The sequence below is a fragment of the Somniosus microcephalus genome, chromosome 3 (assembly GCF_052327205.1).
Source record: "Somniosus microcephalus isolate GS21.2 chromosome 3, FLI_Smic_1.0, whole genome shotgun sequence".
Classification (NCBI taxonomy): Eukaryota; Metazoa; Chordata; class Chondrichthyes; order Squaliformes; family Somniosidae; genus Somniosus; species Somniosus microcephalus.
The window spans coordinates 110,407,687-110,435,174 of NC_140989.1; the positions used below are offsets into that span (position 1 = coordinate 110,407,687).

A 27,488-nucleotide genomic window follows, 5' to 3' on the forward strand; every position below is an offset into this window, starting at 1 on the left:
ACTTACAACTTGCAAAATAAAAAGTACCTGCAGGTTCTTCACTGCAGACGGCATCCACAGCACCACCAAAAGCACATCTTAAAGAAAGAACTTGTATTTATATATCACCTCATTATGTCCTCAGTGCATTACAAACAATGCGTTGTGTGAAATTAAGTACTGCTGTTCTAAAAACAAATATGACAGCAAATTTTATGCACAACAAGGTCCCGTAAACAGCAAATGAATGAATGAACAGATGATTTGTTGTCGTGGTGATCATCAAGGGAAGGATGTTGGCCAGGACACCGAGAATTCCCTGTTTTTCTTCAAATAGTGCCACGTGTTTTTTTCACTTCCCCCTGAACAGGCAGGTAGGACTTCAGCTTAACATTCATAAGACAGAACCTTCAGTACTGAAGTGTCAGCCTGACCCAAACCTATATGGCCAGAACTTTCTCAATGGAGCCAGATTGAGAGGCTGGCTGGCTGCGGGTGGGTAGACCTCAGAAGCGAGGGTCCGGTCCGGAGGAGTGATCGTGGGAGGGGGTGGTCGGCAATCAGCTGGGGTCAGGGATCAGGTTGCAGGGAAAGAAGATCGGCAGGGGTCAGGGATCGGGGGTGGGGGAGGTTCGACCAGGGATTGGCGGGGGGGGTGGGGGGGCGGTGGCGGGGAGTGAGGATCGGGGCCGGTCACCAGAGGATCATGTCCGGACTCATCATCATCGGGGTGGGGGGTGGCTGGGGGAGGCTTGAGGATGTGATCGGAGGCCTCGTGGGGGAGTCTCCGATCATGGGGGGGGGGGGGGCGATGGGTTAGGTAGGGACCCTGGATCCAGGAGGTTGGGATAAAGCCACTTAATTCCTGGATGCAGCAGTCCCCGCCTCTGTTTAATAGCCAGGTTTCACAAATTGTGTGAAACCTGTCCACAGGCAGTTAAAATGAAGGGGAAAAAAAAGGCTTCCAGCCTCATTACAATATTTAAACTGAGGTAACACCCCCTGGGAGCGAGTTGGTCGTCCGCCTGGCCTCCAGCAAAACCGGAAGTGGGCACGTTGGAGGCGGGATCAGGTCAGGAATCCCATTTTTAACACTTTAACTGCCCCCACCTGTTTTTTAGGGAAAATTCCCAGAGGTGAGACTGCTACCAACTGAACCAAGCCACATTAACATTAAAAATCTTACATCTGCCTACACTTCCTGTCTACTTCTTCTTGTCATGGTGTTGTCACGTTTTCCATTTTAAATTCCTTTGACCACCTTTATAATAGAAACTGCCAATGTAAACTTATGCACTGCAATCACATGTTCCCACCAGTGATGGCACTGCAGTACCACAACCTTGCATCTCCAATCTCCTCAACCTGTGCTGCAGAGAAACTCCTGAGCTCCAACCTACTCTGCCTACTCGACTTCTCAAATTGCTATCAACTAGAAAAGCTACCAAATCAAAGTACTATATAAAAATAAGGATAGAATGTATGACTTTAAAATAGGGACTGAATTACATCTGTGCATCCCAATCAAATTATCCCTCTCTCACTCTTCACCTGAAAGCTACACTTGATCTTGATTTCCCACGTTCAATGCCACAGGAGATTGACTAGCTAAAGGCAGGAATGTCCATGATACATGGAGCCCTGAGAACTCGAGCACAAAGCACAGCAGAGTGAGCGGAGAACAGAGTGAGCGGGGAACAGAGTGAGCAGGGATCGGACTGAGCGGGGAATGGAGTGAGCGGGGAACGGAGTGTGTGGGGAATGGAGTGAACTGGGAATGGAGTGTGTGGGGAATGGAGTTTGATAGTAACAGAGTGTGCTGGGAATGGAGTGTGCTGTGAATGGAGTGTGCTGGGAACAGAGTGTGCTGGGAACAGAGTGTGTGGGGAATGGAGTGAACTGGGAATGGAGTGAGCTGGGAATGGAGTTTGACAGTAACGGAGTGAGTGGGGAATGGAGTGAGCTGGGAACAGTGTGTACTGGGAATGGAATGAACTGGGAACGGAGTGTGCTGGGAATGGAGTGAGCTGGGAATGGAATGAACTGGGAACGGAGTGAGCTGGGAACAGAGTGCGCTGGGAAGGGAGTGAGCTGGGAATGGAGTGAGCTGGGAATGGAGTGTGCTGGAAACAGAGTGAGCTGGGAATGGAATGAGCTGGGAATGGAGTTTGATAGTAACAGAGTGTGCTAGGAATGGACTGTGCTGGGAATGGAATGTGCTGGGAATGGAGTGTGTTGGGACGGAGTGTGCTGGGAATGGAGTGTGTTGGGACGGAGTGTGCTGGGAACGGAGTGTGTTGGGATGGAGTGTGCTGGGAATGGAGTGAGCTGGGAACGGAGTGTGTTGGGATGGAGTGTGCTGGGAATGGAGTGAGCTGGGAACAGAGTGTGCTGGGAACAGAGTGTGCTGGGAATGGAGTGTGTTGGGATGGAATGTGCTGGGAATGGAGTGAACTGGGAACGGAGTGTGTTGGGATGGAGTGTGCTGGGAACAGAGTGTGTTAGGAACAGAGTGTGCTGGGAATGGAGTGTGCTGGTAACAGGTGGGGAATTGCAGGTTTGTTACTCATTATTTTCCAAAGCTCTCTACATTTGGGAATTGTGCATTCAGATTGAAAAATCGCAAATGTTACTCCATTATTTAAGAAGTGAGGGAGGGAGAGAATAGGAAACTACTGAGCTGTCAGTTTAGCATCAATTGTGGGAAAATTACTGAATCTATCATCAGGAATAGAGTGACTGAGCACTTGAACAAGTTTGAGCTGATCAAAAAGAGTCAGCATGGATTTGTGAAGGGTATGTCGTGTCTGACTAATCTAGTTGAATTTTTTGAGGAGGTCACGAATGTGGTGGATAGGGAAGTGTCTATGAATGTTGTCTATATGGACTTCAAGAAGGCATTTGTTCTGCACAAGAGATTATTGGGAGGTAGGAGGCAAAGAGCAGGGATAAAGTGAATGGACTCTGAATGCAAATGTGAAAAAGTGTGAGGTCATCCATTTTGGATCAAAGAAAGACAAATCAGAATATTTTCTTATTGGCGAGAGACTTGGAAGTGTGGAGGAGCAAAGGGATTTAGAAGTCCAGATAACAAAGCACTAAAAGCTAGTGCACTGGTACAAAAAGTAATCAAAAAGCCCAATGAAATGTTGGCCTTGATCTCAAGGGGGTTGGAATACAAAGGGGAGGAACTTATGTTTCAGTTGTACAGAGCTTTGGTCAGACCTCACCTGGAGTTTTGGATACTGAATCTCTGGAAGGATATACTGGCCTTGGAGGGGGCAAAGTGCAGATTCCCCAGAATGATACTGAGGTTTAGAGGGTTAAACTATGAGGTGTAGGTTGCATAAACTTGAGTTATATTCCCTGGAGTTAAAAAGGTTGAGACTTATTGCCACCTGTTGTGCTAGCGATTCTTGAAAAATGGCAGCCGCTGCTCTTGCGCCAGCTGGAGGCAGCCCCTGTGGTGGCCGCCATATTTGTGGGCCCCTTCGCACTGCCAGTAACTGGCAGCGCCCTGTAAACAATGCCAATTTAACGTCACCTACGTGAACTTTGACCCTAGCATTCAATTCAGTGCTGGGTCCTAAGCACACCAGGTTAACCTGGCATGCAAGCAGGCTGACAGACGCTGACAGGGGCAATATCTGCAGCTGTTAAAGGGACACACACATCAATCAGGTAAGTTTGAATGGAAGGGTTTGGCCTTGGTTTTTTAAATTTTATTGAAGTGGTGGCTTGCTGCAATATATGTGAAAAGTTTTTTAAAGTGTTTTGGGAGTGCTGCTAGATGCTTGCAAGGGCTTGGATGGTAAGTGAGTGCTTTTGAAAAGACAGAACATGCTGCAAATACTCAGGTGGTCATGCTACATCTGTGGAGTTTACATCTCAGGTCGACATGCTGCCTGACCAACTGAGTATTTGCAGCATTTTATGTTGTCATTTCACATTTACAGCATCTGCTTGCAGTGGGAAGAGGAAAACGCAGAAGAGGAGGAAGCCGAAGAGGTTTGTGGCCGGGATATCTGGGATGAAATCATAAGCCTGCAATCCCACTGGCTGGGCAGGCTACCTCTTCTTGTTGACCCACTAGCAGGGCAGGCTTCATTTCTTGGGTGTGTGAAATGAGGAAGACACAAGGGTGGAGTTGTGCAGATGAGAGGGTGGGAAAGCAAGAGGTGCATGCCAGAAGGGAGATAACGTATGAGGATACCCACAGCTTGTATCCTTTCAACCCCGCTGCTGGTCAAGGGCTCAGCCATGTCCCTGCCAAGAATGGCCTGCACCATCTCATCCAAGGGGGTGAGGTGATGCTAGGAATGGTAGATGTGCCTTGTCATTGGTGCAGATTGTTGGTAGGTGAGCGATTGGGGGTCCTGCATTGAGCAGTGTGTGAGGCTAGTGGTGCAGTTAGTAGGTGATGGCTTTTGAAGATGCAGTCACTGACCTTGACCAGTGGTCTGAGGTCATGAAGCTTCTTTGGGCACTGGAGCCAGGTGGTGGGGGTGACACTGCTGGCAATGACAGCCTTAGTGATGTACTCCCACATCGTTCTTTCTGGAGGGCCTCCTGGCCCCTGTGGGTAGAGGGGATAGTCTTGCAGTGTTGACCCCCTGCACAAAGCTGGAGTGCTGCGTGCAAGACCCTGGGTGCCCCTTCCCTGGCTTGCTGAGCCATTTGTGTTAGTGCTGAGGCAGTTTTCCCATTTGTTCAGTTTAGGAAGGTAATTCAGCTTTAAGTGCTGAATAATCATATTTGGAACTTCTTTTAAATATTGAATATTTGTAAAAAGACAGAAAGGGCTGAAAAATGTATTGAATTGTTGCATTTTATTTTGCCTTGCTTCAATGTGCATGGCCCCTCTAAATTTCCGAGCTCCTCACTGCCCACAATGCATTGCGAGCTTCACAGACTCGCACACAGATGCTCGGGGAAGCAGCAACACCGCACCAGGGCTATAAATTGGTCCCGATCCCTTGTGCAACGCCGCCAGGATGGCATTGCAACTAAGGTTAGTGCTGCACCACCTACCTCCATGCCCCCTACACCAATTTAGGTCGGTTAGCGCTGCGGCCATTTTGAGCGGCCGTTAACGGCAGATGGCGGTGACACTGACTGCTTTGCTGGTGATCACCAACTTTTCCCCCATAGAAGCTATTTCCTCTGGTGGAGAATCCAGAAAAGGGGGGATGCAATCTTAAAATTAGAGCTAGGTCATTCTGGAGCGAAATCAGGAGGCATTTTTCACACAAAAGGTAATGGAAATCTGGAACTCTCTCCCACAAAAGGCTGTGAATGCTGGGTCAATTAAAATTTTCAGGACTGAATGATAGATTTTTGTTAGGTAAGGTTATCAAGGGATATGGAGCAAAGGCGGATAAATGAGTTGAGATACAGATCAGAGATTATCTAATTGAATGGTAGAACAGACTGAAGGGGCTGAATGGCCTCCTCCTTTTCCTATGTAGATCCTTTTTAATAACGCATATTGTTACTTATAACCATAAATGAAGGATTACATTTGTGACATCAATGCTACAAAGTTACAAAAATAGAACCTGGACAACATTGTTCTACCTACTGCATTATAAATAACTGAGAGTGGGAAGTTTCAAGGATGTAATCTGACATCAGTACTTAAGATAATGTCCATGTGAACTTCTCGATTAGATTATAATTCTTGCAATCACTGTCTGTCCTCCATCGCTCTATCTGAAATGTATTAAGACATATGAGACATTGTACGATGAGAATCATAGCAGTTCTTCCACAAGTGAGAAAGGCCATCAACTCATGTACCCTGTAGATGGGAGAAGGTTCTAATGCTTTTTCACACAACTAGAAGAACCTTGGTAATACTGCCAGCATTTGAAATATCCAATTTATTCCGTGGAGGATTAATTTAAATTTTAAATACGCTGTAAAAGGAGTCTCCAGGCTTAGACCAGCTCACAATAATTAATACATCACTGGACACAAGTATTATAATTTATATCTATAGAATAAATCACAATATCATGCCATCTGCATATATGAAATCATTCCCTACCATTTTCAATTATAATTGAAATTAATTATATGAGTGTCTGGCAAGCAAAGTCAGAAGGTGACATAGCTTTTTACAGCATGTAAAGTGATGAAATAAAAACACTTTTGGGCTTGGCTTTAGACTTGAGTCATTTTATGTCGATACTCTGATTAATGAAACGGTTTGTACTGAACTGTGTCTGTTTTGTACATCAAGGATCGAGGCAGAATTGCGAACCAATTCTATTGTTGATGAATGTGGAACTAGGCTTTACATTAGAGTCCAAGCAAACTTGACCACTTCACTTGACTTTGGTCAGAGTGAACATTATGTTTTAAGGAAAGTTGTGGCCTTGATTGATATTTTACAGCAGTGATAGGATGACCTATCTGAAATGATCCTGCAGAATCAAAATGGTAGCTTGGAACGTAGTAGTTTGGCCATTTTTCCTAGGAACATTCATGCTCTGAAAATTAGAGTTATTAACCAAATCCTTTGGAGCAAAGGAGCTTGTAGCCATCATTAGATGCCTTCTGAACATCAGTGCTGAGAAGCCTGATGTGGGCAAATTAGAAGCTGACAACTAGAAAAAATGCAGGGAAACCTGGAGGTGCGGTCTCTTTATATGTAATGGAAAAACCTGGAGCCAAATTATAATTTGCAATGTAAACCTGGAGGCTATCACCACTTGGAGCAACTGTTTAAGAGAAGCTTAAAGTCACTGTCAAGAGCCTGGAGGACCTAATTGAAGCCTGGCGCAATTGTCACTTTGAGTATCTGGCCAACATTGTACTGATCACCCAGGTACCTGGAGAACACATGCAGGATGGCCTTGGAGCCATTATGCAGAATCTTGTGGAGCAGCATGAAGCCTTCATCACTAACAGTGTCCATGACAGGAGAAGCTTTGAGTTATTGGGGGCACATCAGATGGGTGGTAGGCAGAGAGATTACACCACCCACACAATGGCACCAGCGAGAGTCCTGAACCATTTACATGCTCAGACCCATTACAAAACCTTCAGCAAGCCACCAGTACCGATTGGAAGGAAGGGAAATCTGGAGGCTCCTCTGTGGAAGCAAGCAAAATGTAGGCTCATAAAGGGGTATGGAGGAACTGCTAGCAGTTGGGAAGATACTCTTCCTGACCCCACAAACATCAGTGCCACAGCCATTGTTTCCTGTTTATAGTGCGGTCTACAGCTGTACCTTTAAGGACTGCTGGTTAGACTGCGGTACGTCCAGGACCAAGAAGGGAACATGCACAACAAGCACCACACATTGGTATTTGAAAATTGCATCAGGGTCCTACATACAGTACATCAAAGGACCCTAATTTGCATATTCACATAGGCTCCCACCTGCTTCCCAATCTACTCCAAAATCACTGCAGGCCAGATCCTGCTGGAACAGGGTAGTAAATACCATGATTTCCAGCTTGCGACCACGGGTCTGCAAATGCCCCCATTGTCTGTGCAGGGAAACTGCATTTACCAAGAGAGGTGATCAAGGGAGTCAAGTGTACATTCAAAATCATGGAGTAGAAATCTGCAAAAGTAAGTTGGAGGGAGAACCTGAGGAGGCCTTGTGATGTTTGGGTAGTATGGCAATGTTTCAATAATCCTAATACTCTCGCATTCCACAGATCCTGCTGCTGGGCTATGGGAAATAGCTGCTTTGTTGTCTGGGAGTGAAGGATTAGTTTTATTACTTTCCTGTTAATTTACTCGAAGTGCAATGATCAGAATTAGAGAACAATACTCTGAGCAGGGGGCGGGGGGGGCGGTGGTGGGGTGGAGAAAGAGTACTTTCACTCTGATGCTCCTTCCATAAACATTGTTAAAAGAAATAAAGTTGTTTAGAATTAGTAGTACCCAAGAGGAGAAATTGCACACTTTGGGAGTAAGAAAGCAACTTTCAACCATACAACCAGGATGAAACACAGACCACAGGAGGAAAGGGGTAACTAATGGACACATCACGCAGGCAGCTATCACCCACATCCTAGCTGCTGGCTCAAGAGAAGCCAAAGAAGTGGAGAAGACACATACCGCCCACCATCTCAGCTAATGAATTATGAGCATGTTCCAGGTGGAGATAAATTGTGGGGGGAAGGGACATGAGAATTGAGACAAAATAGTGTGCTGCCACAGAGGGAAGGGACACAGGTTAGATCCCCATCCAACAGGGCTCTCAATCTCAGTCATGCTTCGTGAGGGAGTGCTGACCAGAGGGTAGGGACCACTTCACAGGAGAAAGAAAAATCAGATGGCAAATCTCTACCATGACTCATATCCCTCCTGGAAGCCGACCAAGAACACCACTGGCACGGCTTGGGATCAGCTCGCCCACCCTGCCCTCTCAGGCACAAGAGGTGCTTGGACTGCAATGGCATAGCCTGTATGGAGCAAGAGCTTAAAAAAAAACTGCATGTCATTGTTGAAGGATATATACCTCCAAAAAGAAATACGAAATGGTAAAAAAATAATTTAAAATGAACACAATGGGGAACATGCCAAGTTGGTTAAAACTCTTAGGTCTCGTGCATTACATTATCGAGCAATACTTGCAATTTTAACAAAGTAAATTGTCCAAAAATCTTTCATTTGGTTTTATATTTTTATCAATGCTATTCATTCATGTTCTTTGTAACATTACTCTTGTAACTCACAGAGCTTTGCCCCACATTCCCCTAAGCATAGATTGCATTTATATGTGTAAAACTAAAGGCTGTATGCTTCAGGAAATGATCAGTACAGCTCCACTAACTAACAATTGATTACTTACACTGCATCAGTCAATTCATGACTGCACCCTGACAGGCTAAAAAGCTGCCATCTCCATTCTGGATATTTGAATCCACCTCTATCTCTCACATTATGGGATTAAAGCATAGTTGGCAATGCTCCCATGTAATCAGGAATGGCAAATAAATAACCTGTCCACAAACAGCAGCCAGAAGGCCTCCAGCCCCAGTGATCCACTGAAGATCTGAAAAAAAGTGTTCACTTATCTTTTGAGGCCTTGCTGCCTTCCCTCCCAGATCCTGCAATATGAGGGAGGGCCAGGCACAAGGCCCATCACCAACTTCTTCAAGAACCCCTCCAAATTGTCCTCCAGCTGCAGTGGGTGGGTACCAATGAGGGAAGACTCCCTCACACTTCATTCCATGGCTATCCCATGCTTGCACCTACTTCAGAGGCAAGCACTCAACACCCCAACCCAGGGATCCCAGGAAATCTCAGGACAATGTAAAATGGGTGGAGAACTGTCATCACAGGTCCACGTCCCCTTTGCACCTGGGAACTGAGCATTAAAAAAACATCAGCCAAAATAATAATCTACAGTGGAAATTTGTAAATGACCAGAATTTGAATGTTTTAGAAAAGCAATGAAAAGTCATGACAACTACAAAATATACTAACCGAACATGGATTCATCCTTTAAGAGCTAGGCAGATTTCCCTACTGCTAAGCATTTGACATGTATTTCATTACATCTTGTGGTGGATCCCTGCATTACTAAGGCAGTTTTTTGCAGATAACCAGCTGAAGTGTCTAACTATACAAATATAAGGGACCCAAAATTGCTTGCTCACTCCATAACGGCTGCAAACTCAGCCAGGTTCTAGATGCAATGGAGTCTGGTCTTAAAGTAGAGTTTCAGAGATATCCTTCTGCATACAGAATCTTCACCCAACTCTACAAGGTCATCAACATCAGGTGGGCAGTGCCTGAGGCACAAATTCCAGAGATGGGGAGTTCCAGCATTCTGGCCGTCAGTCAGGATCTGGCATGGTATTAGTGCAGGTACACCTGGTCTCACCAAGTGGAAGTGGGGTCCACTTGGGGGTCATGACCAGGGTCAGGGCCTGGATGTTCAAAGATGAGGAGAGGCTGGATTTTATTTAACCTTCTAAAGCAGCCTCCTTAGCAAAGGAGTGCGCAGGCAGACAGATTCATCTACTGGGTGGCCTGACACTCTCTCAGTCTGGCCAGCTTCTACCGGCATTTCCAGGGTCTTTGGCCGAGGGTGCAGCTGGTGTACCCCAAAATACTGAAGGTGCGCTCCAGGAATCCTCACACTTTGACCCCACAAACTTCACTGGGGTCAGCAGCTACATCCGCAGAAGGCACGGTTCCAGTGTAATTGCCGGGATCGCACTCTCATGGATTTTCTGGGCCAAGGTTTTATAATGCTTAGATTTAATTTACTCAGCTCCTATTATTAACACAAATGTTTTTTGATGTATTGCACAATTATTCTGTTTATTAATACAATGCAAATGCATTGTACATGTACATACTGAGGTTATAAATTGACTACAAGTGGTTTGTAATGTTACTGCCCTAATGCTGTTCACACATTGTGCGAACCAGCTGCCCACTGCTCACAACATCATATTGCCACCATCCACCCAACCTGCTCCTTTCTACGTTGCTCACTATAACGGTACCCACAAGCACACTGTTCTCCTTGCTCATTCTGCTGACAAATGTTGATTTGCTGCCAGGTCAATCCAACAGGAGGCATGCTGGGACAGTACAGAAAGCTCCCATGGTGACTCAGTTCATAACAACAACAACAACTTTCATTTCTCGAGCACCTTTAACATAGTAAAACATCCCACTTCACAGGAGCATAATCAGACACCGAGTTACATAAAGAGATCTTAAGATGGGTGAACAAAAGCTTGGTCAAAGAGATACATTTTAAGAAGCATCTTAAAGGAGAAGAGAGAGGTAGAGAGAGGGAGAGGTTTAGGGAGTGAATTCCCGAACTGGTGTGAAACTGAGCCACAGGGAGCAGGAAGGTCCCACATTCAATTGCATTTTGTGCTGAGTTAACTGATCGCAGCTAGTGTGATGGTATGGGTGCTGCAATGGACCTCAGCACCCCTGGGCTGTGGGGAGGGAGCAACAAAAAAGATCAGCAACAAAGGTTGTTATTCCCAAAGGGACGCGTGCTGAAAGGAGTGGATGTTCAGAAGTCGGTTGGGGGCAGGATCAGGCTTGGTTGAGATGCTTTCTGCAGTCGAATATCTTGCTGACAATCACTGGCTATCCACGCACATAAAAAATGAGTCAGTTGGGAGGGCTGCTCGTGGAACCATATCCCAGCATCAGTCAGTGCTTTCAGGAGAGGAGAAAAATTGGAAGGGAATTAAAACAATTTAACCTCTTTGATGCAGCAGATGAAACGGACACCAGTGACCTGATTTTGCATTATTTTGGTTTGCGTACATGTCAGATATCAGATTTCACGCCATTGCCGGCATATTCTTAAGAGGGGTGAAGATATTTCCTGTCTCTACACAAAGGTTTTTGTTTAGATTTTGAGCATGAGCGAGCTGTTGTCATGCAGAGGAAGAGATAGCATGAGAAGGGACGGCTGCTGGAGATTTGATTTCAAATCTACAAAGGAGGCTAGGGAAATGAATTGGCCTGGCCTGGATACCTCGTCTTTGTTGGATTTTCACTTTGAACAAACCCAATCTGGTCACCACACATCCAACACTGCAATCTATGTTCACCTGCTACACCACGCTGACTGCACCGAGCCTAAATGGAATCAATTGTGCATTGGCCCTTCTGACTGCAGCAATACAATTGCCCTTTCTAAACAGCTCTGCAGTTTCTGCACTTGTTTAAATCACTGTACTGGCAGCAGTGACTTTCTCCTTCTCTTGTGAATCTGGGGCAAGACTCCGAGAGAGAGAGAGATTTTAAAAAATCCTTTTCAAAAACAGTTATTCTGTTTTTATTTTATAAAACTTCTAGGTGTTTTTTGAAACAACAATTAGGGGTGGCTTTGAGATTCTCGCTGTTAACTCGTTTATCAATAATTCAAAGCCCAGGCAGGCGAGAGGAAACAATCATACTGAGACATTAATGTTATAAAAGAGCATGGCACAGATAATCCTGAACCACCAATATCCCGAAAGGTGATCATAAAATGCTGGCAGGTCGCTTTGGGAAGCTCAACCCTGTGAAGATGAAATTCTGGCACAACTATGGGTGGTACCTGGTCTATTCTGTGCAATTGTAACTTGTTTGTTCAATAGCTTCCCAAATCTAGCAAGATCTACAGCCCGATGTAGATGTATACTGAATCCCCAGTATAGATATATATATTCTATATATATGTTCCCAGCCATTGCAGTCCATCCACCCCAATCTCTTCTCTGCATTGTCTCTTTGTTCATTTAATAGCAGCCAACAGCAGAACTTCATTACAGTCAGAAACCACGATTATAAATTGTACAACAACCCAAGCAATTTTCTTTTCATTCAGGAAAAATCTGGGCACAAACCTCATATTTGGTTAAACTAGAGCTCTTAGATCGAGATTTCTTGCGCAGGTAGACGGAGAAGAAGCGCCGCACTGTGAATTTCTTCACGTTCATGTCCATTGCTTTCTTTCTGGTCACAACTGAAAAGAATGTTTGGCCAATGAGGAACTTTGCAAGTCCCCGCCGTGGACAGTCAATCCAGAATATCCGTCACCTCCAAACCAGGGCAAACTGGTCTGCAACACAGCTCAATCCGCCACCGAAAAGGTAACGCTCTCTTAACAATGGGTGCGAATAGCTGGGCGCTGCATCTGTCTTTTTCAATCCCATACAGCAGTGATGGGGAGAGGAGCTGCTATTTTCAGCACTAGGCTCGCACCGACTCCGCTCTGCTTACACTGAGGCGCTGCCACTGCCCAACTCACTCGCTTCTCTTCTCTTCTCCACTCCCTCCCTTTGCTCCTGTCCCGCTGCGCCCGATCAGCCCCCCAGCAAACGCTTCAAGCACGGCAGGCAGATGACAGCTCCGCGCCACAGCACACCTGGCACCCTGGTTCTGTATTACGGATGCTCCGCTCTCCACATTTCTGAACCCCTGGGACCAAAGGAAAGCATCCTTCCTCGCCTCGGGCTGCACCAGAACCTCGCACAGCGAGATGTGCTTCAGTTATGGCCAAGTGGTCAATGCTTGGTGGGAAAAGAGGCTGGCGGGAGGAGAAAGGCTGTCATCATCTGCACCGTGCTGGCTGGAAACAGCACCCGGTCCTCGCATTTCTGCTGCAGATTGGTGAGATTTAAACCCTCTCCAGCATCAGATCACGCTGCACTCTGTCACTACAAACCCCACCACCTCCAGCAAATTCAGTCCCTCGGCTATCTAAAAAAGGAGTCATTAAAGTTACACAAAACATGCCACAATCGGTGCCGCAGTGTTCAATTACACATCAAAAGGGCCAGGTAACTGGGAGCCAGTCACTGTTGGAGCTTTAACTAAAATGTTTTAAGACTACTACTTGCTGTGATGAAACCCGAAGGAATTAATTGTGGACAGCCTCATTAGGAGAAGAAATTCCACCTTTTTAAACTACTTGCCAGCATGTGATAATTTCAGGGTTTAGGATTGTGGTGAATATCCCACCCTCAGTTAGCCTGTTCTGTACCAGGCGTCAATGTTACTGTACTTGACAAGTGAGTCCAGTTGGCAGTGAGCAAGCATTTTAATCTATATGTTCTAATGTATTCAGAGTTGCAATTTAAAACTGTAAAATAGACAGATTAACCCAGTACGGCAGCACACTGGTGAGCTCACATGATACAGCAGGGGGTGGCAGGACACGAGTCTGCACTCCAGTAAAGGTGGTTGGGGGGTGGGGGGGGAGACGGGGGGAGGTCGGGGAGAGAGTGGCAGGAAATGAGTCAGCATTAAAGAAAGGAACACCTCAGCTCTGAGACAGAAGCCCTCCAGGACTTGAGCACAAGTAGAGATTGACATTAATAGAGCACATTTCACAATCGCAGGGCAACCCAAAGCGCTTTACAGTCAATGAAGCACTTCTGAGTGTAGTCACTGTTGTAAACTTAGGAAATGGGAAACTAACTTGCGCACAGCAAGGTCCCACAACCAGCAGTGTGATAATGACAAGGTAATCTGTTTTATTGATGTTAGCCAGGACACCAGTGCTAACTTCCCTGCTCTTCTTCAAAATAGTGCCATAGGATCTTCTCCATCCACCTGAGAGGACAGACAGGGCCCCAGTTTAAGGTTTCATTGGAAAGATGGCACCTCTGACAGTGCAGCACTCCCTCAGTACTGCACGGGAGTGTCAGTCTAGAATTTGTGATGTCTGATCACATGATGCCCGATCGTGGACATCTACAAATGTTATTGCATTTACCTTATATAGGTTGGGTCCCTGTAACAGAGTATTTTTGCTCGTGGTTTTGCAACAGCAGTTGTGTGAGAAGTTCCGAGTAGCAGGAAACCACCTGTGAGCAGGCGAAGAGGAGAAACTGAAGGTGTAGGAGCAATTTGCAGGGAAAAACAGAGTTGGGAGGAACTTTGATCCCAGCAGTAGCTGATGGTAACTCCCTGAAATTGCACCGATAACTAACAGTAAAGTGGTAACACTCAGATTTCTTGCATAACCAACAGTAATGCAATAACTCACTGATAGCCTATACGTAACTAGTAGTAATAGGTGTAACATCCCGATATCTTGCCTGTATCTAGTACTAATCCTATAACCTACTGGTTTTCACCATGAAACCATAGGGCTCCCCAGTTGATGCCCCATAAATCTCCCTATCTCCTTAGACTCTGGTTTGAACTCTGGGTCCGTGTGAAAGTGACAACTTTGAACTGGGACGCTCAGTCAGAGCCGATCTGTACTTGGACTTCACACATCAAAACCATCCGGTACAGACAGACCTGAACCAAACCGAGAGATTCCACTAAGGGCAGAGAGCTCGGTGTTGGGGGCTTCTCACAGGGCTCTTTGTCCTAAACTCAGCTCCGCATCACCATTTCTAAACCACTCCCTGGTCTCAGACTCAATGGGGAGAGTTTTCATAGAGTTATAGAAATTACAGCACAGCAGGAAACCATTAAGTCCCCGGTGCCTGTACAGCTGGCGCTCTCTCCGGTAACCCTATTCCCCTCATATCCTTTTATATTCCTCCTTTTCAAATATTTATCCCATTCCCTTTAAAAGCTGTTCTAGTCTCTGCCTCAAATAGTTACTTCTGGTGAAGCATCCCACGGTCTAATAGCCTTCAGTCCAAAAAACGTCATTCTCCCTTCCCCCTTGGTTCTTCCAGTGAAAATCCGGTCTCAGTCCCTTGTTGCTCATTTGCTCACCAGTGGAAACAATCTTTCACTACTTACCTACAGTAGAGTTGCCAAGTTTCACTCACCCCTTTACTGGCTGCTCCTCGCCCAGTGCCACTCCCCCAAATCACGTTGCGGCTGTAGAAAATGCTGTACCCCACGCCCATCCCATTCCTTAGTCTCCTTCACTTCCCTCGCCATCCAAACTCCAATTCCCCTGATGGCCAGTCCGCAGTCTCCCTCATCTGGCCGAGGCCCAATCTCATGACCCTCATTCCCCAATCTCCCTCTCTCCCCTAAGCCCCCAACCCCGACCCCCATTCCCTCAGCCTCCCTGACCTCCCATCCTCAACCTCTATTCCCCAATCTCCCTCTCTTCCCCTGAGTCCCTAACTTTGACCCATATTCCCTCAGTCTCCCTGACCTACCATCCTCAACCTCTATTCCCCAATCTCCCTCTCTTCCCCCGAGCCCCCAACCTTGACCTCTATTCCCTCAGCCTCCCTGACCTCCCATCATCAACCTCTATTCCCCAGTCTCCCTCTCTTCCCCCGAGCCCCCAACCCCGACCCCCATTCCCTCAGTCTCCCTGACCTCCCATTCTCAACCTCTATTCCCAGTCTCCCTCTCTTCCCTCGAGTCCTCATCCCTGACCCCTGTTGCTCGGGCTCCGACTTTCTGTGCACAAATTGGCGGCTGCCTGCATAATAACAGTGATTGCTCTTCAAAAAATAAGTAATTAATTCTAATGCACTTCAAGATGTCCGGAAGTCTTGAAAGATGCTAAATAACTCAAGTTCTTTCTTTTTTCTTATATACATACATACAGGTCTTCATGTTATACACTGTCCATCTTTGTTACTGTTACTGGAAAGTTTTTGCCCAGACGATGGAAAGAATAATTGTTAGGTATGTGTATGCAAATGAGCAGAGATTTCCTGACACTCCTGAAGCTGAAGTCATTGGATTTCTACTGGTAAGTATGCAATAATGTCTTGTGGGAACTTTTAAGCACAGCAGTATAGACGTTATTCTTCCTTTGACAACTACATGAAATGAACTGGCAATGTTACAATATAATAAATATAATGAATAGCTAAGAAGAGCTCTAGCTTGCATATTTAAGTGAAATTGCTCCTCACTAATATGAATAATAAAATTAATGCATTCCCTGACTGAGATCAAATCAATGTTTTCTGTAGGTCCCTATAGATACTGAATACCTTTTTATTTCAGATTGCCCTCACTCCATAATGGCTCCCACATTGAGGTTTATACTTTTGATATGTAGGAGTCACAAAGTTGTGGGGCCATGGCAGCTAAAGTTAACTAGGGAGGCTTGTTTGGGCCTAATGTACAAATGAACATCCCGAGACAGCAGCAGACACAGGAGAGACAATCACCACAAGTAACATATTTTATTTGTTGCTGCCAACATCAGGTGAGCTACACAAGAGCTACCCTAATCCTGGCAATTGGTGGGTAAAGGTTTAAACCATGTGGAATCCCATGAATTTGAGAGAGATCACTCATAGGGATCACAAGCCTGGAGGGAAACAAAAGGGGAGTCATTTTAACTTTTGTTGTTAGCGTAAAATAGGTGATATAGGATCGGTCGCCCTTTATGCACCTCTCTCAATTTACTTTTCAAGTTAAAACTTGAGGAGGTCTTGCTAAGGGAATATCAGAAGCTAGGAACTAAATTGAAAAACAGTATCTCACTGGTGGTAATCTCAAGATTACTACCCGAGCCACGTGCAAATTGGCATAGGGATAGGCAGATCAGGAAAGTAAACACATGGCTGAAAGACTAGTGTGGGAAGAAGTGGTTCCATTTCATGGGACATTGGCACCAGTACTGGGACAGGAAGGAGCAGTACTGTTGGGACAGGCTCCATCTGAACCGAATGGGACCAGAGTATTAGTGGGCTAAATAGGGCTGTAGATAGGGTTTTAAATTAGTAAGGTGGGGGGAGGGATCTGGTGAAAATAACATAGAATCATGGAATGGTTACAGCACAGAAGGAGGCCATTCAGCCCGTCGAGCCCGTGCCGGCTCTCTGCAAGAGCACGTCAGCTAGTCTCACTCTCCTACCCTTTCCCCATAGCCCTGCAAATCTTTTTCCTTCAGGTACTTATCCAATTCCCTTTTGAAAGCCATGATTGAGTCTGCCTCCACCACCCTTTCAGACAGCGAATTCCAGATCCTAGCCACTCGCTGCGTAAAAAAGTTTTTCCTCTTCTGCCAATCACCTTAAATCTGTGTCCTCTGGTTTTCGATCCTTCCGCCAAGGGGAACAGTTTCTCTCTATCTACTCTGTCTAGATCCCTCATGATTTTGAACCTATCGAAACCTATAAAATTCTGTCAGGTCTGGACAGACTAGATGCAGGAAGGATGTTTCTGATGGCCAGGGAGTCCAGAACCAGGGGTCACAGTCTAAGGATAAGGGGTAAGCCATTTAGGACTGAAATGAGGAGGAATTTCTTCACCCAGAGAGTGGTGAACCTGTGGACTTCTCTGCCACAGAGGGCGGTGGAGACCAGTTCATTAAATATATTCAAGAAAGAGTTGGATATGTTTCTTGAGGCTGAAGGGATCAAGGGATATGGGGAAAAGGCAGGGACAGGGTACTGAATTTGGATGATCAGCCATGATCACATTGAATGGCGGAGCAGGCTCGAAGGGCTGAATGGCCTACTCCTGCTCCTATCTTCTGTGTTTCTATGTTTCTATGAACACCTCTATCAAATCTCCTCTCAACCTTCTCTGCTCTAAAGAGAACAACCCCAGCTTCTCCAGTCTATCCGCATAACTGAAGTCCCTCATCCCTGAAACCATTCTCGTAAATCTTTTCTGCACCCTCTCTAAGGCTTTCACATCTTTCCTAAAGTGCGGTGCCCAGAATTGGACACAATACTCCAGTTGAGGCCGAACCAGTGTTTTATAAAGGTTCATCATAACTTCCTTGCTTTTGTACTCTATGTGCGCGATTTTGCCAGCCCTGGGGAGGCAGGTATGGAGGCGGGACTGCTGGAAAATTGGCAGAATTTGGGGGCGGGTGCCCAACCCGTCTCAATGCCATCTTGCCAGGAGGTGGGTAGTCATTCCGCGCCGGATCCCGTCTCCTTGGAAGCGGAAAGGGTTTAAAGCCTATTAACTGCCTGCTAACAAGGACAGGTTGGAGAAGCTGGATTTGTTTTCATTAGAGCAAAGGAGGTTGCGGGGTGATTTGATAGAGGTGTACAAGATTATGACGGGTTTGGATAGGCCAGACGGGGAAAGGCTGTTCCCACTAGTTGATGGTAGGACTAGGGGACACAGAGTTAAGGTTTTGGGCAAGAGATACAGGGGGGATGTGAGGAATAACTTTTTTACGCAGCGAGTGGTGAGGACCTGGAACTCGCTGCCGACAGAAGTGGTGGAAGCGGACACACTCAATTTTTTTCAAGGGGAGACTGAATAGGCACTTGAGGGAAATAAACTTGCAGGGCTACGGGAATAGAGCTGGGGAATGGGACTGACTGGATTGCTCTACAGAAAGCCGGCACGGTCTTGATGGGCCGAATGGCCTCCTTCTGTGCCGTTATGACTCTATGGGGGAAAAATTCAGTTGCTTGCACCACCCTTTAGCGCCTTAAGAGGGCGGCAATTGGGGTGCAAAGCAACTAGAGGCCGGGTGCGGCGATGCTTGTGCCGCTCGCAAAATTAACTAGACATTTTGCGGCGGCGCTAAACACTACCGCCATGATCTCCTGCGCCGGCAAATTGTGACGACATTCGAGTGCGCAATGCCCCGTTAGCGCCCCAGACCATATATTGAGTGGCGTCGCCTGCCTTACCGCCTGCCGCTAGCAACGACAGGTTGAGGGGAGCGTTATGCTGTCAGAAAGGGACTGGGGGAGCGCTATTTAAAGGCGGCCACTTCATGCCTTTTTTGTCAGTGACATTTTTGCACCACGCAGCCTGAGAGAGAGAGAGAGAGACTTCTGGAGAGATTCAATGCTGTGTGAAGGAGTTTTGAGTACTGAGCAGCACTTTGCAGGTTTATTTTGATTTGCCCTTCCTTGCTTCGCCAGCACTCTGCGGTAGCGCCTCACTCCTCAGCGTTTGCGCCTTAAGACAGGTGTGAAGCGCCTGATATAGCGCTCCAATCACCTCCAGGGGCGATAAAAGCCAAGTTTGCTGTCGGAGGCGATAATTAGCGCCAGGCGCTGAACTTTGTGCATGGCCGATAATGGCACCCCAAATGGGGCGATACCGAATTTTTCCCCCTATTGACTCTATAAGTTAGTTAAACACATCCCTGAAGATTAAAGAAATAGGAAATGAGGGTAAAGGTCAGACTCGGGTAAGGAATAATGGTAACATATATGGTCAGGAAACAGATACAGTTATAGAAAATAAGTATAAAATAACGGTTAAATATAATGAGTGGAACAATGAATAAAAACAAATTAAATTGCCTGTACTGCAATGTATACAGCATCTGAAACAAAACAGGGGAACTGGAGGCAATAATTCATAGTGAGGAGCCAGATGTAGTAGGGATAACTGAAACACAGCTTAATAAAGAACAGGACTGGCAGTATTTAGAAACAATAGGGAAGGAAGAAGCGGGGTGGGGTAGCTGTACTAATGGGAGATAACATAATGGCAGTAGAAAAAAGGGACATAACTAACATTAAGATAGAAACAGAATCCATATGGATTGAGATAAAAGATAAGGGATTGATCACACTAATAGGGATAATCTACAGATCACCTAATAGTGGAAGGGAAGTTGAGGATGAAATATGTAAGAAAATATGTAAAATGAGTAAAAAACATAGAAAAATAATAATAGTGTAGGAATGTGGGTTCCTAACTAAAAGACTGAGTTCTACTCAGGCGATCAAACAAAACGAACTTTAATGAAACAAACAGGCTTTAACAAGAAACTGCAGGATAACATCGAATGTAGGTCTGCTCTCTCTGGAGGCTCCACGAGGACTGCCCCTGCAGTCCTGTGGCTGACGTCATCACGTCATCACGTTCTCCCGCCAGTGGGGAATCACGTGATGAACGGCGTGACGTCATCACGTTTTAGCCGCGCTGTTAAAGTAACCACACTCTGTACAGTTAAACAGCATAAATAAAGATACAGACTCAGGCTGTAGCTAACATGTTGTTAAAGGAAAGATCTGAGTCCTTTGGTGGCTCCGCCACATGCGCCCCCCCAGAATTGTCTTTAACAGCAAAAGTGAGACGTCGAGGAGGCCTGACAAGTCTGTCTGAGCGACTTCGGTAACCCTGCAGAGGAAGCTGATGGACGGTGGTCGAGCTGGCGGGCGGTTGTGGTTGAGCTGGAGCGGCAAGTGAGGTCGAGCTGGCGGGCGGCTGTGGTTGATCTGGCATGGCAGCTGCGGGCGGTCAGCCACGTTTTGGCGGTTGAGCGACGACGACTGGGCGGCCCAGGTCCAGGTGAGCCGGCTTCAACTGGTCCACCGAAATGTGATCTGGCTTTCCTCCAATGTTGACCGAAAAGGATTTGTCTCCTGATTCGATGACGCGGAAAGGGCCAGTGTAAGGGGGCTTGAGCGGATCCCGGTGAGCGTCGTGGCGGATAAATACGTACTCGGCGTTCTTCAGCTCCGCTGGCACGTGGGAGCTCTGTAGGCCGTGATTTGATGTAGGCACCGGAGCGAAGCATCTGGCCGCTTCCTGGTGGCTGACGAGTTGCTGGGAGGCGGACCATGGCTCTGTGGGAGAAGGGAGGAAATCCCCTGGTACTCGGAGAGGCTGGCCATAGACGAGTTTGGCCGAGGACGATTGCAGGTCTTCTTTGGGCACCGTACGAAGACCCAAAAGGACCCATGAGAGTCTGTCCACCCATCCCGCACCTTGAAGACTGGCCCGTAGGGCGGCTTTAAGTGACCTGTGGAATCGTTCGCAAAGGTCGTTCGCCTGTGGATGATAGGCGGGTGGTGCAATGAAGTTTGGTGCCAAGCCCTTGAGCTACAGCGTTCCAGAGCTCCGAGGAAAATTGTGGCCCTCACGATCGGAAGAGATGTCCGCCAGTACACCGAAACGATCAACCCAACAGGAGATGAAAGCTCTAGCGACGTCTGCCGAAGTGGTGGAAACCAAAGGAATTGCCTCTGGCCACTTAGTGGTGCAGTCCACCATGGTGAGGAGATGGCGTATAACCATGAGAAGGTGGAAGTGGCCCCACAAGGTCCACATGCACATGGCCAAAACGATGCTCCGGAACAGCGAACGTAGCCACTGGAGCTTTTACATGAAGCTGGACCTTGGCCTTCTGGCAGACCACGCAGGTGTTGGCCCAGTCACGGACATCGAGGTGCATGCCCTTCCAGACGAACTTCGCTGACATTAGCCAGTGAAACCTTCATACCAGGGTGCGACAACCCGTGTATGGCGTCAAACACCTTCCGGCGCTATGCGACTGGCACGATAGGTCGGGGAACGCCCATGGAGACGTCGCAAAGGAGCGTGGTACCTGCGGCTGGAAACTCACGTCGGTTGCTTGGAAACTAGAGGGGACGGCTCTGTATGATTGGACCTCTGGGTCCGAGGCCTGATCCGCAGCCATGAGGGCGTAGTCAATCCCCAGGTGAATCGCATGGACCGTCGCGCGGAGAGGCAATCCACTACCAGGTTGTCCTTACCAGACACATGTTGAATGTCCGTGGTAAATTCAGAAATAAACGTCAGGTGACGTTGTTGACGAGCTGACCACGGTTCGTCGGTCTTGGCCATGGCGAACATTAGAGGCTTGTGGTCGACAAAAGCCATGAAGGGACGTCCTACTAAGAACCGGAAATGGCGAATGGCTAGAAAAAGGGCCAGCAACTCTCGATCAAAGGTGCTGTATTTTCTTTCATTTTTCCGTAGTTGACGGCTGAAAAACGCCAGTGGTTGCCACGTGCCGTTCACCCACTGCTCCTGCACTGCGCCGATGTGTAGTCTGACGCATCTGTGGTAAGGGCGATGGTGGCACCTGGAAGTGGGTGCGTCAGCATGGTTGTGTTGGCCAAAGCGCTCTTGGTGTTGACGAACGCCTGGTCCATCTCGGCCGTCCAGCTGATTGGATCCTTACCGGACTTGCTCTTGAGTGCCCCGTACAAAGGCTGCATTAGCTGAGCCACCTTAGGGACGAATCGGTGATAGAAATTGACCATCCCCAGGAACTCTTGCAGGGCCTTGACGGTTGGCGGGCACGGGAAAGAGGTAACAGCTTCCACCTTCGTCAGTAAGGGACGGCGCCGTCTGATGTTTATGCGGTGTCCCAAGAAATCAATCTGCTGCAGGCCGAACTGGCACTTGGCCGGGTTGATGATCAAACCGTGCTGGCTGAGGCATGTAAAGAGGGTACGCAAATGGCAGATGTGCTCTTCCTTGCTAGCGCTGGTGATGAGAATGTCGTCAAGGTAGACGAAGATGAAGTTTAGGTCTCAGAGCATGGAGTCCATCAAGCGCTGGAAAGCCTGTGCCGCATTCCTCAAGCCAAACGGCATCCGCAGGAACTCAAAAAGGCCGAAAGGGGTGATGACTGCGGTTTTCAGGACATCTTGCGGGTGCACGGGAACCTGGTGATACCCCCGGACGAGGTCGACTTTAGAAAAGATAGAACTTCCCGCCAAATGGGCCGAGAAATCCTGAATATGCGGGATCGGGTACCGATCAGGAGTAGTGGCGTCGTTCAGGCGTCGATAGTCACCGCATGGCCGCCAGCCGCCGCCCGGTTTCGGAACAATGTGGAGAGGTGAAGACCAGGGACTATTCGACCGGCGAATAATCCACAGCCGCTCCATCGTGTCGAACTCCACTTTCGCAGCTGCGAGCTTGCCGGGTTCAAGCCTTCTAGCCCGTGCATAAACCGGGGAGCCAGTAGTGGTGATATGATGTTCAACACCATGCTTCATGGCCGAAGAGGAGAAAGTGGGCCTTGTCAGCTCCGGTAACTCCCCGAGGAGCCGAGTGAAGTCATCCGGAGAAGGGAACGCGCAGGCAATAGAGCGCGCCACGGTGGTACCGCGGTGGCACGGAATCAAGTGGAAGGTGGCCACGTTGATCAACCAGCGGTGCTGAACATCGACGAGGAGGCCGTTGGCACACAAAAAATCCACCCCTAGGATGGCCTGCTAGACTGTGGCCGTGACGAATTCCCAATGGAAGCGCTGACCGCTGAAACAGACTTGGACCCGCCGCTTTCGGAAAGTTCGAATGGCTGTGCCATTAGCTGCCACGAGGGAAAAGCCGTGGTTCCCAGCTTGCATATCGAAATTCGACGCAGGTAGGATGCTACACTGCGCCCCGGTGTCACAAAGGAAACGTCGACCCGATAGGGAATCGGTGATGTAAAGAAGTTTCCCCATAGATCCGATGGCCATCGCAGCCGCGGAGCGCCCGTTAGACCTGGTCCTCCTTCGCCAGGAACGCTGCAGGAGCTTTGTTTTTCTTTTGGACGAAAAGCTGCAGGGAGCGCGGCAGCGTCATGCTTTCGTGCCAAAACAGGCATGGTAGGAGCACCAGCCCACTGCAAGAGGAGCTGGAGCCACATCTGTGGGGGATGGGCACCTCGTGGCCACGCAGCACCGCTGGGTTACTGTGAAAATCTGATCTGCTTCGGCAGCAAGCTCGGCGCAGTCTGTGATCTCGGACCTGGCTAGGGCAGCCTGCACCTGCTCCGGCAGTTGGCAGAGGAATAGCTCCCAGAAGAGGAAGCATTCCAGTTCGGCACCTAAGAGCGTGAGCATTTGGCTCATGAGCTCGGACGGTTTGGAGTCCCCGAGGCCGGGCATAGCGAGGAGCCGGCGAGCGCGTTCTGACTTCGAGTGCCCGAAGACTTGTAGCAACCGCACCTTTAACGTATCATACTTGCAGTCAGTAGGAGGACTACCGAGGAGGCTGACGATCCACGAGGCAGTGGCGCTATCGAGGGCGGAGACCACGTAGTAATAACGGGTCTGATCCGCGACGATGTTCCTGATGGCCTGGTTAAACCATGTGGCTGGTTGTTGCTCCCAGAACTGTGGCAGTTTCAGAGTCACGGCGTTCGTGTCCATGCTGAAGATCTTCCGTGAAAACCGTTCACGAAAGTCGGGGTCACCAATGTAGGAACGTGGGTTCCTAACTAAAAGTCTGAGTTCTACTCAGGCGATCAAACAAAACGAACTTTAATGAAACAAACAGGCTTTAACAAGAAACTGCTGAATAACATCAAATGTAGGTCTGCTCTCTCTGGAGGCTCCACGAGGACTGCCCCTGCAGTCCCGTGGCTGACATCATGACGTCATCACGTTCTCCCGCCAGTGGGGAATCACGTGATGAATGGCGTGACGTCATCACGTTTTAGCCGCGCTGTTAAAGTAACCACACTCTGTACAGTTAAACAGCATAAATAAAGATACAGACTCAGGCTGTAGCTAACATGTTGTTAAAGGAATTATATACAAACGATCTGAGTCCTTTGGTGGCTCTGCCACAATAGGAGATTTCAACTCCCTCCAAATAAACTGACAGGAAGAAGTACGGAAAGGGAATGGAGTTTTTACATTGTGTTCAGGACACCTTTCTTACCCAGTATCTAAGAAGACCAACAAGGGAGGAATCATTGCCATATCTAGTAATGGGAAATGAACCAGAGCAGAAAAGAGAAGCAAGCATAGGGAACATCTAGACAATTGAGAAAGACATAAGCAAGACAAATACCAAAGTAATAGTGAGACCACACCTGGAGTACTGTGCACAGTTTTGGTCTCCTTAGCTAAGGACGGATATACTTGCCTTGGAGGCGGTGCAACAAAGGTTCACTAGATTGATTCCTGGGATGAGAGGGCTGTCCTATGATGAGAGATTGTGTAGAATGGGCCTATACTCTCTGGAGTTTAGAAGAATGAGAGGTGTTAAGCGTAGCTATTCAGACTGGCAAAAGATGGGAAGTGGTGTTCCACAGGGATCAGTGCTGGGACCGCAGTTGTTTACAATTTATACTAATGATTTGGACTTGGGAATTAGAAGTATAATTTCAAAATTTGTGGATGACACCAAATTGTGGGGTATAGTTAATACTGAGAAAGAATGTGACAAAATACAAAACATCATCAATAAACTTGTAGAATTGGCAAATTAATTTCAAATATAGATAAGTGTGAGGTTGTGCTTTTTGGTAGGAAGAATAAGGAGGCCAGATAATAAGAATCTAAATGGGGTAGAGGAGCAAAGGGATCTAGGGGTACAGATACACAAATCACTAAAAGTAGCGACGCAGGTCAATAAGGCAATAAAACAAGAAAATCAAGCACTGGGTTCATTTCTAGAGGAATAGAATTGAAAAGCAGAGAGGTTTTGTAAAACTTGTATCGAACCTTGGTTAGATCACACTTGGAGTACTGTGAACATATTATAAAAAGGATATAGAGGCACTGGAGAAGGTGCAAAAAGATTCATAACGATGATAGCAGAACTGAGAGGATATACTTATCAGGAAAGGCTGAACAGGCTGGGTGGGGCGCTTTTCTCTAGAAAAAGGGAGGCTAAGGGGTGACCTGGTAGAGGTCTTTAAGATTATGAAAGGATTTGGTAAAGTAGATGTAGAAAAAATAATTCCACTTGTGGTGGAGTCCAAAACTAGAGGTCATGAATATAAGATAGCCATTGATAAATTCAGGAGAAATGTATTTACCCAAGGTGTGGTAAGATGTGGCACGCGCTAGTTGAGGCGAATAACATAGACTCATTTGAGGGGTAGCAAGGTATGAATGTGAGGGAGTAAGGAACAAGTGAGCTATTCTGTACTGGTTTCAGAGAAGAATAGTTGGATCTTCAGTTAACTGCTGGTATGATTCGATGAAGAGAGGTGGGAGGAGGTTCGTGTGGAGCATAAACGCCGGCATAGACCAGTTGGCCGAATGATCTGTTTCTGTGCTGTAGACTCCATGGCCCTGATATTAATCTGTAGGCAGCTTCTAAGCAGCAGGTGTTTGGGGGGGCGGGGGTGGAGAGGGGGGAGGTGGAATTGTATGGGTGAACCCAGAAGTCAACTCAGTGGGTCAGAATCTGCGATCACAACTGAATTGAAGCAATTAATTTTGACTTCCGGGTTTTGCATTTCCAAGCTGTGCAGGGAGCATGATGAGCACCTACATGAGGCGATCTCAGCTGTATTTAAAGGGACAGTGCACTAATGGAAATTGGAGGTGTTCAGGATGGATGGAGTGGACCCACAGCGAAGAATCACTGAAAAGACTACACGATAACATCAACAAGTTCCATCCCACCATCAAACTCACCATGGACTACTCCTCAGAATCAGTCTCATTCCTGGACACACGAATCTCCATCAAAGACGGACACCTCAGCACTTCACTCTACCGCAAGCCCACGGACAACCTCACGATGCTTCACTTCTCCAACTTCCACCCTAACCACGTTAAAGAAGCCATCCCCTATGGACAAGCCCTGCGAATACACAGGATCTGCTCAGACGAGGAGGAACGCGATGGACACCTACAGACACTGAAAGACGCCCTTGTAAGAACGGGATATGATGCTCGACTCGTCGATCGACAGTTCCGACGGGCCACAGCGAAAAATCGCATAGACCTCCTCAGAAGACAAACACGGGACACAACCAACAGAGTACCCTTCGTCGTCCAGTACTTCCCCGGAGCGGAGAAACTACGCCATGTTCTTCGCAGCCTTCAACATGTCATCGATGACGACGAACACCTCGCTAAGGCCATCCCCACGCCTCCACTACTCGCTTTCAAACAGCCGCCTAACCTCAAACAGACCATCGTTCGCAGCAAATTACCCAGCTTTCAGGAGAACAGCGACCACGACACCACACAACCCTGCCACAGCAACCTCTGCAAGACATGCCAGATCATCAACACAGATACCATCATCACACGTGAGGACACCACCCACCAGGTACATGGTACATACTCATGTGACTCGGCCAACGTTGTCTACCTCATACGTTGCAGGAAAGGATGCCCTGGAGCATGGTACATCGGCGAGACCATGCAGACACTGCGACAACGGATGAACGGACACCGCGCAACAATCACCAGGCAGGAGTGTTCCCTCCCAGTCGGGGAACACTTCAGCAGTCAAGGACATTCAGCCTCCGATCTTCGGGTAAGCATTCTCCAAGGTGGCCTTCGAGACACACGACAACGCAAAATCGTCGAGCAGAAACTGATAGCCAAGTTCCGCACCCATGAGGACGGCCTCAACCGAGATCTTGGGTTCATGTCACGCTACATGTAACCCCACCTGATGCAGGGTCATCCAGACTCGAGTCGACATTGGCTTGTTCTCTCTACACAGATGCGGCCGGACCTGCTGTG

The 27,488-nt window shown here is 47.6% G+C and overlaps 1 protein-coding gene across 3 annotated transcripts in view; it reads right to left on the reverse strand.

Annotated features, from left to right (window-relative positions):
- The window catches only part of LOC147121259 (ribosomal protein S6 kinase alpha-2), an 823,768-nt gene that overhangs the window by 451,201 nt on the left and 345,079 nt on the right, over positions 1 to 27,488 (reverse strand). Inside the window, exon 1 of one of the 3 annotated variants that reach the window (XM_085981472.1) lies at positions 12,321 to 13,117. The exons of 1 other annotated variant lie outside the window; for it this stretch is intronic. In XM_085981472.1, the coding sequence (XP_085837598.1) occupies positions 12,321 to 12,419 (99 nt within the window). In that variant the 5' untranslated portion in view covers positions 12,420 to 13,117. Of the gene's footprint in view, positions 1 to 12,320; positions 13,118 to 27,488 lie in introns of those variants that run through there. One more of the 3 variants, XM_085981470.1, reaches the window with a different exon arrangement.